The 17,567-nt window shown below is 33.5% G+C and overlaps 2 protein-coding genes across 6 annotated transcripts in view; one reads left to right on the forward strand and one right to left on the reverse strand.

The window, feature by feature from the left end:
- megf6a (multiple EGF-like-domains 6a) overlaps positions 1-550 on the reverse strand; it is a 161,366-nt gene extending 160,816 nt beyond the window's left edge. For both annotated transcript variants that reach the window (XM_087306891.1, XM_087306890.1), the window contains exon 1: positions 272-550. In XM_087306891.1, coding sequence (XP_087163017.1) covers positions 272-283 — 12 coding nt within the window. In that variant the 5' untranslated portion in view covers positions 284-550. The remainder of the gene's footprint in view (positions 1-271) is intronic.
- emc1 (ER membrane protein complex subunit 1) lies at positions 500-16,602 on the forward strand. 4 transcript variants are annotated; one of them, XM_087306933.1, is made up of 22 exons: positions 500-624; positions 780-907; positions 2,982-3,047; positions 3,128-3,221; positions 3,317-3,445; positions 3,603-3,729; positions 4,274-4,429; positions 4,521-4,688; positions 5,891-5,962; positions 6,038-6,136; positions 6,227-6,323; positions 7,886-8,002; positions 8,588-8,787; positions 8,866-9,015; positions 11,609-11,770; positions 11,851-11,970; positions 12,060-12,197; positions 12,290-12,463; positions 12,570-12,780; positions 14,941-15,025; positions 15,124-15,253; positions 15,345-16,602. In XM_087306933.1, exons 1-22 carry the CDS (start codon positions 533-535, stop codon positions 15,522-15,524), a joined length of 2,895 nt encoding a protein of 964 aa, XP_087163059.1. In that variant the 5' UTR covers positions 500-532; the 3' UTR covers positions 15,525-16,602. The 4 variants fall into 4 exon arrangements, with proteins under 4 accessions (XP_087163059.1, XP_087163058.1, XP_087163061.1 ...); XM_087306932.1 differs by having other exon boundaries at positions 5,891-6,136; XM_087306935.1 differs by lacking the exons at positions 500-624; positions 780-907; positions 2,982-3,047; positions 3,128-3,221; positions 3,317-3,445 and having other exon boundaries at positions 3,638-3,729; positions 7,886-8,422.
- The last annotated feature ends 965 nt before the right edge of the window (positions 16,603-17,567 follow it).

A 17,567-nucleotide genomic window follows, 5' to 3' on the forward strand; every position in this document is an offset into this window, starting at 1 on the left:
TACAATATGATAGTCAAACACGGGTATTTCATTTTTCGTCTGCAACCACTCATACAATCTGTCCTAAAAGGATTTGACATTAGTACAACTATAAAATAGATGTTCTTGAGATTCAACATTTTTCAAGCAGAAAATACATAGGCTGCACTACTGTCTAAATTTAATCTTATTCTAAAAAAAACTCATTACATGAATAAATGTAATTTATTGTTTTGAAGTGCACTCCTTTCATTTTAGGTAGCAAGGGAAATATTTAATCGATTTAACTCACTTCTCCAAACATTTCCAAATCCCCTTAAAACCCAAGTAGCTGTTTATAGGCAGCTCTCGCGACTGCCTGATGTTAATTTGTTAAACTGCAGTTTACGCGGAGACATGAAATTAAATTAAAATAATGGTATATCAATAGTCAGCCTAAATCTGACCTCATATATAAAAGAAGCGCACACAAATACATATTTCTTGTTTAATTAAACGCTGACTGGTCGGGTCCTTAAGCGCAGAGCATTGTGGGAGTTGTTCCTCTGCAGCAATGGCTTGGCTTGTAGTCAGATTAGCAATATCGGTGTCTTTATTATATACTGCATCGGCGGTATTTGAAGACCAGGTTGGAAAGTTTGATTGGTACGTATCCGAGCTATAGTCGTGTGCTGCTTTGTCGTTTAATTCATTGAAGGATTAGTGCGACTATAACAGCCGGTACTTACTTCAGTCAGGCTGCTCCACCGGGCTCATCCTGATCTGTCATCATGTGTTAACATCACTCTCATTTCTTCCAGGAGGCAACAGTACATCGGCAAGGTGCGTTTTGCCTTGTTTGATACTCATTCTCAAGCGTCTAAAAAGCTCCTGGTGGCCACCGACAAGAACGTGTTTGCTTCCCTAAACTCAAGGACTGGAGACCTGTGTAAGTCTGTCTGCTAAATATGTTGTATTCCTTTATTAAATCGTATAGCTTTGTAGGCTTATTCGTTTTTAGCTTTTCTCTTTCAAAGCCTTTTTTTGTTTATTAGACTGACATAATTTGTCACAAGGTATTCACTGAAATGAATGAAGCTGTTCCATGTCTTGGTAAATGACCTTTGATTTGATAGGCTCACCTCTTCACATGTGTAATTAGTAGGAGGTTGTTTACTAACTTTTTTTTTTTTTTTTTTTTTTTACTAAAAGGGATAGTCCACTCAAAATTATTGTTAGGTATTGGTATAGAGCTTAAGTTGGTTTTATAATCGCACATGCGTTCAGTAACAATTTGTGACATGCTTCCTACATTGTTTACTATGGTACTTTAAATATTCGGTCAGAAATCCCTTGTAAGTATGACTTTAAAACAACCTTGGTACTATTTATTTGACTGTGAACAATGTTGTACTTTGATAGTCATTGGCTGTTAATAGGATTTTATATGATTTATTTTGTAGAATATACAAAGAATACTTTTTAGAAATTGTATTATCAAGGAGAAATTCTGAATGTTTGAATGTAAAAACAAATTTACCTCAATGTATTGGGTAATTGAATTCCACAGTCCAGCTCCAAAAGTAAAAACTCAAGTCATTTTCACTGTATGGGATTTTTAATTTTTTTAACTGATTAACCTTATCATAATAGATAGTTCACCCTAAACTGAAAATTCTGTCAACATTTACTTGTTCCAAATTTGTTGAAAAACATCAGCTTTCAAAGTCACAGTGAGCAAAGTCTGCCCGAAATCACATGTAGTTCTGTCCATTTTCATAGAGTTGATTTTTAAATAGTTAAATGTGTGTGTACATATGAGTCATTATGTATTCATACATTTGAAAATACTTAGTCTGTACTATATAACTTAGTCTTTAAATGAATAGTTTTTGTTTGTCTCTATTGTTTTTAATGTGATTGTGTCATTAAGTCCCTCACTGATGCAGTCATGTACCTTTGTTTTTGTCAGATTTTTTTATATACTTATTTTCTTCAAATCAAAGTTTGTATTGTATTGTGCGCACATAAATCCGCAGATTTTAGCCCTTCATTGAGTGATTATTTAAATTTATTTGTGTAAATCTATATTAATTCAGTTTTAAATTAATTTCAGAAATATTATTAACTGGTATGAAAATGTTCAAATGTTTTTTTTTTAGAATACAGTTTGTAAAATAGTTTTTTTTTCTGTCTTGTAGTGTAAATGTAAGAAACTTGCTTTGTTTGCCAACTAAGTGGATCTAATTGGATTTGCATTATAAACAATAAATAAAAGTTTAAAGGATGTTATTATTTTATTTCCTATATTAAGTTTAAAGTTATGATACTCCCAAAATCATTCAATGTAAATCTGCAGATTTTATTTATTTATTTATTCTTACAAAATTCTGTGCAGAAATAGCAAAAAATGTCTGCAGATTCTGTCCAGCCCTACTCATAACACTGTAATACCTTGCATTAGAAAGTTTAGTGACTTTAGCAAAAAGTGAATGCGGAATGAATAAATGTTCCAGAACCAGCACTGCTTAAAAAAGCAGTCATGCGCACTATTCAAGGTTTAGTTCTTTTGTTTGCTATATTAAAGGCATAATTGACCCACAAATGTAGCTTACCATTGTTTATAAACTATCATGTTGTTGCTGCACGCCTGTATAACTGGCTTTTTTTTTTTTTTTGTTAAGTATATTGAAAACCAAATATTTCTGATTCACATTGATTTAATAAAAGAAAAGTTATTGAAGATTGAAACTGTTGGTTTTAAATTGAATCATAAGATAATTTTTGTAAATATTATTTTTGTTTTCCCCTTTGAAGAAAAGTCAGTATGTATTCTTCCTCTATTGTTTCATCACAAAAGGGTAAATTAAATATGTATTCAGCTTGTTTTTCTGAATCATAGTCAAAATAATGTTCTTGGTTTCGTGCAGTATTTTTTTATTATGGATGTAATATTGATATTTATAAAACATTTTTATAGTTTCAATTAATAGTCTTAAGTGGAGTGTTTTTGGTTCTTGCAGTCTGGCGTCATGTGGACAAGACTGGACCCGAGGGCCATATTGATGCACTGCTTATGCATGGCCAGGGTAAGCATTCAATAAAAAGTGTGTATGGTGTGAAATTAGACTTTGTGTGTGTCTCTGAAACTCTTCTGGCTCTCTCTTAGATGCTGTTGTTGTTGTCGGGAATGGCCGTCTGCTTCGCTCCTGGGAGACTACAGTCGGAGGCTTGAAGTGGGAGACTGTGCTTGATTCTGGAAGGTGTTTATTTATGTTTTGCTGTTTTTGCTTTAAAGAGAGAGTGCATATTAAATTTACTCGTGCATCAAACTGACAGTGTCCTCTTTTGACCAAAGTTTTCAGGCCGCTGCTTTAGTTGGAGTTCAAGATTATGTGAAGTACGTTGCTGTGCTGAAGAAATCGACAATCGCTCTCCATGACCTTTCAAGTGGCAGCCAAACATGGGTGGAAAACCTACCTGACAGGTAATGACAAATCTTTAGCTTCAGCATTTTACTCAATTTTAACTATAAATTGAAAAGTTAAATTAATCCTGTTGATGGGGAAAATACTATGCTAGTAGAAATTGTAACTTATGTTATTTATTGAATTTATTTTCCATTTTTGCCTTTTGTCCTACAGTGACACTGTTCAGTATCAAACCATTTACTCTGGGGGGAATGGCCTAGTGTTTGTTTTGGGAGTTTTGCCAAACTCTCACATTGTTATTGTTGAATACAAAATTGAAGATGGAGAAATCATGAACAAGGTATGGACTATGGAGTTTTAGCATATCTGTTTGACAGTTTGGGACAGATTTATTTTATTTTAATTACATATCTGCAATGATTAAGTTTTTTTTTTTTTTAAGTTAAGATTTATTTACTTCATGCAGAAACGGCTTCTGTTTTCATTATATTTTTTGTCAGCATATAATATATAATATAATATAATGAGCATATCAGCATATTATAATCTTCACACTGAAGTAATGATGCTGAAACTTCAACTTTGCATTCACAGGAATAAATTGAATTTAATGTATATTAAATTGCAAAACGGTTATTTTAATTTGTTATAATATTTTCCAATATAACAATATTTTACTGTAGTTTTAATTATGTAAATGCAATTTTGGTGAGCACAGAAAACATCTTTCAAAATCATTAAATATCTAACAACCCCAAACATTTGAACAGTAATAAATAGGGTTAAAAATACAATTGAAAGGGAATAGTATTGAGAAAGGGAGTCTAATTTCTTATTTACATGGCATTAATAATACAATCACATTGTTTGTTTATTTTTCTTAGAAATCAGTTGAAGCCGCCTGGATGTCTAGCCTGGAGAGCAGCTGTGTAGTGGTCAGCTCAGGGATCCTGATGTGTGTGGATCAGATCACACAGTCCCTGTACACTCAACCACTGCACTCTGCCGAACAAACAGAAATGAGACAGATCCATCTTCAGGTGCAGATCTCACTTTATTTGCATTTAACATATAGTGTTTCCTCAGCTATCTGTAAATATCAGTATAACCCAGGTGGCTCTTATTTCACAGACGCTAGATTTGGAGGTGGCGCCTGGATTCCAGCCTGTTTTGACATCCACTCAGCCCAGTCCAGCACATCCTCCGCTGGCTGAGTTCATCCTGCAGCTCAGTCCAGAACATCACATCTTGCTGCAGCTCAAAGACGGACTTATCGTGCCGCTCCGAGACTTCAGTCCAGTAAGAACTAATACTAAATCTAAAGCCTGATTTATACTTCTGCATCAAGTAATGATTAGCTCTTTTGTGAAATTAATTATTTTTAAAATACTATACTGCTAAAATTAAATGCTACTAATATATATATATATATATATATATATATATATAGTTTTTCAGTACATTTTTAAACTATTAACAAATAAATTTAGTATTTTCAAAGATGACAGTGAATAATATTTTACTAAAGGGTGTCTGCTGGATCTTAAAAAGGATTAAAAGTTGATAAATCAATTTAGATAAATATTAAGGCCCTTAAAAGGTATTATACAGTCTTAAATGCTAATTTACAAGGTATTAAATTTTGTATCATTTTTCATTTTACAATGTATAGCTGTATTGCTAAAGTTTGCTTTAAATCAATCTGCAAATGCCAGGATGCTATGTAGTTTATGAAATCCATAGAATCCTGCTAGATTTGACATGGCACTGCTTTATTTACTGCAGTAACAAAGGAAACGGCATTATACCTGCTGATTTATAGGCGCCACCTGCTGGATTAGCATTAATATTCATTAGTTTGAAATTAATTTCTTACAATCCATATTTAATAAAAAGTTAAAATCGCGCCAATGTTACCAGTTAAAACCTAAAATGGCGAGGAGGTCTTAATGTATGAATATAGTCTTAAAAGGTCTTAAAGGGTGTTGAATTTCACTCTGATTCCTGTATATACCCTGTACGATCTATTTTACATGATGCAAGAATGAAGCTTAAAATGCTGTTTACAGGCTTAGCTAGATTAATTATATTACTAGACAAATTAGGTTAATTAGGTTGGTTTAATCTGTAGCTAACAAAAAAAATTTCGGAGGGCTAATGATATTGACTTTAATAATAATAATTAAAAGAAAATATAAACTGCTTTTATTCCAGCCAACTAAAATAAATAAGATAAAAATAAGAATAAATATTTAATAATACAGTAAAAACAATAATTTGCTTGCTTAAACAGCACTTGAGGTTTCGGATTTTGAAATTTGAATTACAATTTCGCAGGTGGGCTAATTATTTTGCCCTCAATTTTAGGTCCCTCTGGAATATTCACAGCACATCACAGATGAAATAAATTGTGATGCATTCTAGAAAATACAGTCAATTCCTTATAGAACATAGTATTTTTGATTACTCTTTAACTGTCCGTTTGTTCTTTTGTACTTCAGTCTTATCTTGCTGCTTTTGCCACATCTGGAGAGAAGACGGTTGTTGCTGTGATGTCCCCAAAGAATGATACTGTAAGTCACATATCAAAAATGTCTTTCTGTGTATGTATGTTGTTGTTTCTAAATCATTTGTTATTCTCACTCAAGGCCTGCAGCATCAATCTGTTCAGTGCTGACACTGGCCGCAGGCACCTTGACACAACTATTATCTACCACACAGACCCTTATGGAGGAAAACCAAATAAAGTAAGGAGTGATGCTGTAATTTTTCAAATTAAATAAAATGCTTCAAATCAAATTTTTGTTGTAAGTTAACTTGGTTTATCGGTTCTTTAGTTGTATGTCCACGCCTTCCTAAAAAAAGATGACTCGGTGGGCTACAGAGTCATGGTACAGACGGAAGACCTTACACTCACATTTCTGCAGCAGCCTGGTATGAACTACATTATGCCACAATTCCTTTTATTTTTATTTTTTATTTTTAACGAAAAATTTAAATAAATTATAAGATAATTCAATGAACCGTTGAAGTCAGATTTATTAGCTCCCCTTTTTTTTCTTTTTTTTTTAAATATTTTCCAAATGATGTTTAACAGAGCAAAGACATTTTCACAGTATGTCTGATAATATTTTTTTCTTCTGGAGAAAGTCTTATTTGTTTTATTTAGGCTGGAATAAAAGCAGTTTTAATTTTTTTAAAAACTATTTTAAGGTCAAAATTATTAGCCACCTTAAGCTATTTTTTTTCAAAGTCTACAGAACAAACTATTGTAATACAATAACTTGCCTAATTACCCTAACCTGCCTAGTTAACCTAATTAAACTAGTTAAGCCTTTAAATGTCTCAATAAACTGTATAGAAGTGTCTTGAAAAATATCTAGTAAAATATTTTTTACTGTCATCATGGCGAAGATAAAAATAAATTAGTTTTTAGAAATTAGTTATTAAAGCTATTATGTTTAGAAATTTGTTGCAAAAATCTTCTCTCTCTTAAACAGAATTGTGGAAAAAAATAAACAGGGGGACTAAATATTCTGACTGTATATTTAAAAAAATATTCCAGTATTCCTCCTTCATTCTAAAATTATTATTTGCTATTCAAAAACATTTATTATAAATATTTTTGTTATAATTATTATTTTTATCATCAATATTTATTAACTGTTGACTATATATTATTTTCAGGATACTTTGATTAGAAAGATCTGAGCATAAGCATTTATCTAAAATTAAAAAGCTTTATTATACATTATATTTCTGTGTGGAGTTTACATGTTCTCCCATTGAGAAGCCTGAGTAGTATCTTTTTTTTATTACAGAAATTATCAAATATTTGTATTTTTATGTATATACAGATACTTTAAATTGATGAAAAGTGATAATTAAGACATTTATAATGTCACAAAAGATTTAAATTTCTGATAAATGCAGTTCATCTTCTAAAAGCTAAAAATAATATATTTAGTTCTTTCCACTTAATAGGATTAAAAAAACAAGCAGCAAATCACAAAAATACAATCCTTTCTGAAGCATCATGTGACTAGAAATGATGCAAAAAATTCAGCTTTAAATATCAAGAGTAAATTTTATTCATGTACTCAAAGAAATTTTTTTTTTTTAGAAACTTTGGATCCAACACATGCAGGCTTGGTGTTCAGAAAATACTTATTTAAAAATATTACGAATATTATTGTTCAAAAACTTGTTGAAAGGTAAATTGGTAAATGAAAATAACAAAAAAGAATTGTTGGTTTAAAAATGTAGCATTTCATTTAATGACTCGTGTAAAATTCTTTTCTTATTTTAAATTGTTTAATTTAGAATGCTTCAAACTAAGTAATACCAGTAATAATAATAATAAGTAATAATAATAATTATTATAATCATAATAATAATCATGGTCCTTATGAGGTGTAAAAGTCATGAAGGTTTGCTAGACTTCTTTTAGTATAAACAACTGAAGGCAAAGTGTTGCTGTTTGTGTTCTGCTGTAGGCAGGGTGGTCTGGATGAGGGAGGAGGCTCTGGCTGATGTGGTAAACATGGAGATGGTTGATCTGCCACTCACTGGGACACAGGCAGAGCTGGAAGGAGAGTTTGGGAAGAAAGCTGGTAAAGCGTAACAAATGGAAGATATTACATATTTTGTCCTTGCTTGCTAATTACATAATGCTTATAGGCATGTTTTTCCATCCTGTGATTTTGGAGCCAGTTATGAAGCATTATTTCAAAAATGAATACATTTTACAGATAATGTTGAAAAGAAAGCCTTTAGAAGCTGTTTTAATTCAGGTTTTATGTATGTATTGTGTGTATCTGTATATATGTGTGTGTTATTTCAACTTGCACTTTCTGTCTGTGTGTGATGTATGGCCAGTGTGTGTTGTTACTTGTGATGTTTCTGCTTTTTGCTTATCACTTGTCTCGCTCATCTGTCCTGTTTTCAGTGGCTTTCTTGCAATTTCTTTCTGTATTTATTTCCTTGTGTGTTTTCTTTTGCCTATCTGCTGCATTCGGATCCAGCCATTCAAGGTATAGTAAAGAGCTTACTCTAATTTGCTGCTTTTCCTAATCACCTTTATGTATTTATTTTTTTTTTCAGTGTCTCTTAACTTCTGGAAAAACGCATTTTGTCTCAAGAATGTGTTTTCTTTGGTATGTCTGACACTCATCAGCGTGATCTCTTGTTTCCTGCAGATGGACTGTTACCCATGGTTCTCAAGCGTCTCTCTTCCCAGTTCATCTTGCTACAGGCCTGGATGGCTCATCTCTGGAAACTTTTCTATGATGCCCGAAAGCCCCGCAGCAGTGTGAAGAACGAGATCACCATAGACACACTGTCTCGTGATGAGTTCAACCTGCAGAAAATGATGGTGATGGTGACTGCCTCTGGGAAGGTAAGTTCACAAAATGGTTGTTGGTCTGTTGTTTTAGTTGTGCTGTCGGTAATCGAGGGGTGTTGTGTTTCTGCCCAGCTCTTTGGCATCGACAGTAGATCAGGGACTGTTTTGTGGAAGCAGTATTTAGAAAACATCAAGCCCAATTCGGTTTTCAAGCTCATTGTGCAAAGGACTACTGCCCACTTTCCACATCCACCACAGTGCACACTTCTTATAAAGGACCAGGTAAGGTTCTGATCTTTGTACTGTATTGTTTGAGTTACTTATATCTTTTTTGTTTGTTTATTTATTTAATTAGCTTATAAAAACTATCTTTGTTTGCTAGCTCATTGATTGGATTGTCCTTCGTGGACCTAGTTTCTTTACTTGTATCTGCTAGGGGTGTAACGGATAAATACCCACAGTTAGGAACGCGTTGTTTGCAGATTAATAATTTCTTTTTTTACTGGTAGATTAATCATAAATTTGTAACGATGACGGAGAGATCGCCTCTCGCGTCATTCAAATCACTTGTATGAAAGCATTTAAGCTTTACTGTGAAATATAATGATGATAGAAGAAGTGGTAGGTTATTCGGTATGTGGTGGGTTTCATTAAAGGTCACTACTTGTACAGCCTGGATTAAGGCATTCGGTGTTAGCTGCACGATGAATCATTCAAAGATCTGTATTTTAACAACCACGCAACATAAATGATAAAATAGGGTGATTTGCATATGTTTATTAATCCTTCGAAACGCTGCATTCAAATCTGAAACCGCAAAAATCCAGAAAATCTTATCTTTAGAAAGTTTTTAGTCTTTTGAGTTGGTTATAAAGTTACAAGCAGTCAAATAACACAGAAGTACTGGGATAACAGTTTAAAGTTTAGATATAACCACTGATTTTTATGGTAAAGATTAAAATCTCCGTCATATGCATTTAAGAACGCTCAAATGAAAGTTGTAGGTAGCAAATACATTATTTAACCAATTGGTGGCGACAACCAGCCATCACAAATGTGCCACTGAATTGTTCTTTAGTGATAAACAATAAAATAATACATCTAGCAATGAAACATGAAGTTTTATGAGTGAATAACTGAATCATTTATTAAAATGATTTTTGGCTATTACGAAAAATGGTCTGATCCGTGACTAAAAAACTTGTGATCTGAACCATGAGATTTGTGCATTTATTTGCTAATTTAGTTTTTCTTGTGCACTTGTTTGTGCTGGTTTAATCGTTTTTCTTAGTTTGTTTACTTATTTGTGAATTAGTTTCCTTCTTTTTTGCTAATTTATTTAATTTTACTTGTGTGTGTGTGTGTGTGTGTGTGTGTGCTAGTTTTGTTTCTTGTTTGTTTTTGCTTCTTTTTTTGTTACTTTTAACATCCTATGTTTATGATTGGTAATTTCTTTTTTTTTCTTGCTCATTTGTTTGTGCAGTTTCCATGTTTGTCCTAGTTTTGTTTCCGCATTTTCTTGTTTTTGTTTGTTTCTGGTGGTTTGTTTGAACTTGCTTGTTAATTTGTATCTTTTTACTAGTTTTTGTTCATACACTTATGCATTTTGTTGGTTTGTGCATCTTTTTCAGTAGGTGATTTACTTGTTTACTTGTTTGTACTCTCTAGTTTGTGTATACTTGTTCAGGTTTTATTTATTTGCAGTTGTTTGTTTGTTTTTTAGTTTGTTGTTCTTTTTTATTACACATTTATATTTTCTTAATCTAATCGTCTGTTTATTTTGTGTACATGGGACAATTCGTCACTTTAGAATTTTAAGGTTCTATCTGACATTTTTGTCAAAATTTAGTTATTCACATATTCTTATTAAATGACAACTTATGGATGTTTTTTTAATAAGTTGTTTACATTTTAAGACTTTTTTTATTTTAAAAACAAAACAGGTTTTATCTACAAAGTCGAACTCTAGCTTGGCTCTATAAGGTTCTTTCTGTTTCGCCAAACTGCTCTTGGCAGCAGGAAAGACCAGAAAGAAACACAAATTCAGAGTCAACTAAATAATGCCGCACCACACAATTTAGAAGCATTTTTGACATTCAGATGAAATGTTAAATTTTACGTTGTTATTAAAAATGTAATATATTAAATGAAGTGAAATATTTTTTTGTGTGTGTGTGTGTATATATAGACAGTGAAAGATTTATTAAACTCATTTGCTTATTGTCTATTTTCTTTTAAAGTCTTTAAATGTGATATTAAATCTTGAAGGGCAAATACTTAATTCATGAGACAATTAATTCAATTCATAAAAAGCATACAATTTAATAACTATTACCATATTAATTAAATAATATTAACAGCTGCACTAGACAAAATATTTAGCTCAGCCTTGTATGCTTAATTTGAACGAGATAAAAAATTCATCCTAAAACATAAATTAAATGTTAAAGAAAGCAAAATGTAACTTTCTCATGCATCGACATATTGTTAAATTTTTTATTTTATTGTATTTCTTGATAAGTAATGCTTCAATGAATGATCTGCCAGATAGAACTTTGATTCCAAGTGGTAAATGACTTTTTAGAATGGGAAGGGTTTGTCTGCATTTGCCTTGTTTTTGTTACCTCGATTTGAAAATATAATAGAATTTTCATTATTTACATTGAGTTCGTTTAATGTCTCTGTCATGTTATTGTATGAAAGAGAAATGTTACACACATATTGTTTGCTATATGGAATGCCAAAACTTTGACGCTCAGTATCTCAAAATCATTCAAATCACAGATAGAACCTTATAGTTCCAAGGTGATGAATTGTATTTATGTCTTCAATACTGAATCTTATTTAAGAATGGACTGTATCTATTTATTTTTAGGATACAGGGCTTGGAAGCCTTTATGTCTTCAATCCCATCTTCGGCAAGAAAAGTCAAATTAGTGTCCCAGCGTTACCCAGACCTATCCTTCAGTCTCTTCTGTTACCTGTCATCGACCAGGACTATTCTAAAGTCCTTCTACTTATTGATGATCAGAACAAAGTGGGTATCTGTTCTTCTGGCAAACGTTTTGTGTTTCTCAGAAACTTTATTTCCTATTTCCTATTTTATTTGTCATTCAGGTCACAGCATTTCCATCTACTAAGAATATTCTGCAGCAGCTTCAGGAGACTGCATCTTCCATATTTTTCTACCTAGTGGACTCCAACCAGGGAAAGCTGTCGGGTTTTCGTCTGCGCACGGTTTGCATTCACCATCAGAATCAAGCATACAGATGGAAAACGCATTTAATGTTGGTGTTCATTAGTGATTATTCATTTTTTTCGTTCAGGATTTGTCTACAGAACTGATCTGGGAAGTTGTTATCCCTACCGAGGTGCAGAAGATAGTGGCTGTCAAAGGGAAGCGTGCAAATGAACACGTGCATTCCCAAGGCAGAGTCATGGGGGATCGTAGTGTGCTCTACAAAGTACTGTTGACCTTGATTTACTGCTTTAATTGGCCAAATGAGATCAGACTTTTCTCTAATCATATATCCTCTCTCTTGTTGTTGGTCTGCAGTATCTGAACCCTAATCTCTTGGCTGTGATAACTGAAAGCACAGACACTCATCAGGAACGCAGCTTTGTTGGAATCTTCCTGATTGACGGTGTGACTGGCCGTATTGTGCATGAGGCTGTGCAGCGAAAGGCCAGAGGGCCAGTTCACTGTGTGCACTCTGAAAACTGGGTGGTTGTAAGTCGTTTTTGTGGGTTTTTATTCTCCTTTCTGTGATAAGTCTCCATTTTTTTTGTCTTCTAGTGCTGAATAAAGCCTTTCTTTTCTGCTCTCCTTCCTATAGTATGTGTACTGGAACTCCAAGTTTCGCAGGAATGAGTTTTCTGTGTTGGAGCTGTTTGAGGGAGCAGAGCTCTATAACAGCACGGTGTTCAGCTCTCTGGACAGACCTCATCCACCTCAGGTGCTGCAGCAGTCCTACATCTTTCCTGCTCCTATAAGCACTTTGGAGGCCACACTTACAGAAAAAGGCATCACCAGTCGACACCTTCTCGGTAAGGATCACCTATATATCGTTCAGATAGCTATTACTTCATGATAATTAATATTATTGTTAATTTATTTTGTTTAAAAAAAGTTAACATTAAAATCGGTGCTCAACATTAACAGAGGTTTAAAAAATGTTTATTTACCCAAATGGACAAGTAGCCAGTCATATTACTTAACATTGATTTTATGTAGAAGTTCAAAACACAAACAGTTAATATTAAGTAACGTACAATTTTGGCACAATATCTATAATACTGTCAAACAAAAAAATTCAAACAAAGATTGCAGTAGACTGAAAGAAATACAGTTAGACATTCATAATTTAGTTAGACATCAATTTTTCTACTTGTTTAATTTGGCGCCACCTACTGGTGGACTTTTTTGTTTGTTTTTTTCAATTGTAAAGGTACATCTTAATATTTGTATATTGAAAAAAAAGCTTAAAGAGCCCCTATTATGCATTATTAGAGGTCATATTTTGGTTTTGAGGGTCTCCAACAACAGGCTGATATGCATTCAAGGTCAAAAAACACTCTCATTGTCCTATATAATGCATTTATTTTTATCTAATTATCCCAACAACTCCCATATGATTCGTTCAGCGATTCATTTATTCCCAAACCCCTCCTTAGCACGATGCTAATCTGCGCTGATTGGTCCGATGGCCCAGTTTATTGCAATTTGGTCGACTGTGTTTAGTGCAAGACAGAAAGAATCCCCCACCATGGCTTATCAGCAATTTTGATGTAGTGAGATTGCAGAGTATATGTGTGAGCCCAATACAGGAGGCTATAGTAATGACAAATGGCAGTGGATTGCGAGCTCACAAATGCATTTAAATCTGTGAAGAAAGTGACACGCGTCACATTTTCAATGTGGTTTTAGACCACGTGAAGGGGTAGTGGTGTCCCAATTCTCTTTAGCTCGAAGGCGTAGGGCTAAGGGCAAGGGGTATACACTCCTTTAAACGAAGATTTTTCAGGACCACACTCGAAACCAAGAGGTAGGAAAAAATTTCCAGAATACACTAGCTCCAGCTGCACCCGGAAATAAGGAGATCTTTTTTTGTTGTTATTATTATGAATTTTTACAACAAACAAACACGTTTTAATATATTCATAACTGCGTTCGTGTTTTACAGTCATGCTTTTTTTTTTTTTTTTTTTAACGGTAAAATAAAAAACGTTAAATTTTGCAATCTATAATCCCTAATAATAACTTCTGCACAGCAGTCCCACAACAGTCTGACACTCAATGACACTCAATGACACTGGAATACCCTGTCAGAAAAGTCTAGTGACTGGGAATGGACTTTTTACAGTGTCTGCTATAATGTTAATGTTGTTTTTGGTGTGTTTACATTAATGAATATGGCCACGGTGTAAATAAACAGTACTGTTATGATCTTATTGCCACATTAGATCATTATGATAACATAATACATGGCTTCAGTGATTTCCTGAAGATAAATACCAAAAAAAAAAAACACAACGGGAATCACTACAGTAGTCACCATCATCTGAACTCATATAAAGCAAGAGATTGCGAGGACATATGATGACGTGTGCAGGTGATGTAGTGCTGTCCCAATTCTTAGGGGTAAATTTTAAAGCCCTTCTCCTTAACCCTCGGTTGCAAGGGCTAAGGGGAAGGGGTAGGGGTACAAAAACAGAATTGTGGTTTGGCCTTACACTTGTGAAATAGAGAAAGGAATTCATCCATGAACTGTGTACTGTAAAGTTCTTGTCAAGCTTTCACAAAGTCCCAGTTCTTTCTGCAGTGTTTGTGTGCAGGGCCGAGGGTTTCAATTTTCCAGGTCTGCGTGCAACAAATGGGCGGGGCTTGAGTTCCATATCGACGTCATGCTGACACAGCTAAAGACTTGTTACCCTTGCGATTCATTTGAACCACTCTGAGTTGACTCTTTTATAGAGGAATCAATAGTTTTAAACACGGTGTACTTTCAGGTTTAAGCCTTAGCTGGATATTTCACTTCACTTAACACACACTTCACTTTACACACTGCATGGAAGGTCATTTTTAAAAACTCATTATAGGGGCTCTTTAATCTCATAACATTGTAGTAAGTTTCTTGGGATGTATTTTTATAACTTAATATAATAAATAGGATCTAAATTAAATTAAAGATATTTTTTGATTTATAGTGGGGCTGCCATCAGGCAACATTTTATCCTTACCAAAGATGTTTTTGGACCCCAGGAGACCAGAGGTGGTCTCAGAACAGAGTCGGTAAGTTTTCAGCTAATGTTTATCATGTTGGAAATCTGAAAAATGTCAAGCATATATTCAGTTTAATTATTTACGAATTGATTCTCTGACCATTTTAGGGAGGAAAATCTTATACCATATGCTCCAGAAATGCCCATTCGTACAGAATGGTTCATTAACTACAACCAAACCGTATCAAGAGTAAGAGGCATCTATACTGCCCCATCTGGCCTGGAGTCAACCTGTTTGGTAGGAGTCACGGACTTCATTTGATCTCTTAACATCCATGCAGTTGTTATCACATGTAGTCACACTAAATAACTTCAATTTTACCTTCTAGGTGGTTGCATATGGCCTTGACATCTACCAGACTAGAGTGTTCCCTTCCAAACAATTTGATGTCCTTAAGGATGACTATGACTATGTCTTAATCAGCAGTGTCCTTCTCGGTCTCTTCTTTGCCACCATGATCAGCAAACGTCTAGCGGAAGTGAAACTGCTCAATAGGGCATGGCGATAAGACTCATCCTGATGGCCTGTTGACTTCACTCTCGCCTTCACTGCAATGTGGTCGACACATTGATGGCAGAAGACCAGCTGGTGACCATGTCAAAACCGCAAGATCATTTGACGAGTTTGGTATCTTTTTGCAACCAGCTGTCTTGGGGATCTTGTGGTGTTTTGAGTGTAAGTGCAAAGATGGCCATGATCGTTTTTTTTCCCTTTTCAGAGAGACATAATGATGTAGGTTTAGTTTCCCCCCCCCCTCAGCATTGAACAATTCACTGTCTAATTTGTTTATTTATTGTGCCTTTCGGGGTAACATTACTAATGTGATTTAAAGGTAGACTGACCACGTATAACATAATAGCATTGTCGCATTTTTCCATTATAGATTTGATTCAGTAAGTCTCGAGTCTGCCTTTCAAAAAGGTTGAAGGATAAATTCATGTATTAAAACTGAGGAGGAAATGCTGCAAAGGAACTGCCATTGTTATTTCAATTTATGAAAAGGTTGATTGATTGATTGATTGATTGATTGTGATTTTGGGGTTTTAAGTTTAATTATTCAAGTTACTATGTATGAGCTGACCCTAATGAATATATTGGCTCATCTCATGTACAGGATTTGAATGGACAAACATTAATGCACATGAGAAATGTGAAATTTCAAGCTGTCAAAGGTTCTGCGTTTGAAGGAGTTTGGGTAGTTTTATTTGTACTTATTTTATGGTATGTCAAATGCACTGGATGGTTTGGAGCCATTTTCTTACTTAATATTTATGAGCAAGATCCCAATATGCCATATCATACATTTATTTTGACTCATACACGTTACAAATCCCTGTGATTTTATTATTGTGTAAAATGTTTCTACTCATTTGATTTTCATAAATAATGAGCCTGTTTATATACATACTTTTGAAAGTGTCCCCTCTGCTGCAGATTAATGATGTCAGAAGAATAAGTTTATTAATATTTGTAACAAAAGGGTAGGCATTCAGTTAAGTTGGTAACCTGATGATTTTTTAAAACATGCATAAATTATTTGTTCTTTTATCCCTAATCGATAATAAAGAATACACCCTTATTGTTGACCCCTGAATTGTTTAATTCTTTCTGGATGGTAAAGTTATAATCAGTAATCAATAGTAATCAGCAAAAAATGTAGTTATAATTGACAACTATGTATGAACTAGAAAAAGTATGTACGAACTACTGCATGTAGCCTATAATCGATCTGATTTTGGACTATTTAAAAGAGACTCTCACCTAAAAATGTCAACTTGGTCATTTTATGTTGTTACAAACCTTTATGACTTCTATGTCATCTGTAAAACAGAACAATGTTGACAACCAATCATTTGCAACTATACCAACTTTTTAATTATTTAAAAGGGCAGTCAAAATGTAAGTTCTCCCTTTGTTTAACCTGATGTTGTCATCGTTCTAAACCTTCATGAGTTAATGTGTGGAGCATACGCACAAAGTTTGTTTTTTGAACAGCAGTTTTAATTTGTTGATTCCCAATATGTAGAATTTTAAAAAAAGTATAATACACACACTCTTTGGACATTTTTAAATATGAATATGATACAATTCTGTTAGCAGTGACTAATGCGATCCAAAACCTGTATAATACCCTTTTTTTTTAGGGCAAACCAGATGTTATTTTGAACAATATTGCTACCCAGTTTTAATTATATCTGACAATAATGACAAAAAAAAAAAAAAAAAAAAAAAAAAAACATCCCTACTAAAAACCAATCTGCTCACTACTAATGATTTTGAAGGGTGGATTTTAAAGGTAATCACATAAATCTAAATAAACAATACGCATTTCAAGCTTGTGTATGCAAACTGTCCACCACAATGTAAGGGTGGTACGAGCTAACATGATACAATGCGCATTTACACACACACACACACACATATATATATATATATATGTTAATTAATTAAATACAAGACTAATAACATCACTGTATTGAAGAAAAAATACAATAACAAGAAGAGAGAGAGAAAATTACAAAGCCTCAATCATTAAGAAAAAAAAAAGATT

This window comes from Danio rerio, chromosome 23, assembly GCF_052040795.2.
Source record: "Danio rerio strain M-AB ecotype USA chromosome 23, GRCz13ab, whole genome shotgun sequence".
In the NCBI taxonomy this organism is placed as follows: domain Eukaryota; kingdom Metazoa; phylum Chordata; class Actinopteri; order Cypriniformes; family Danionidae; genus Danio; species Danio rerio.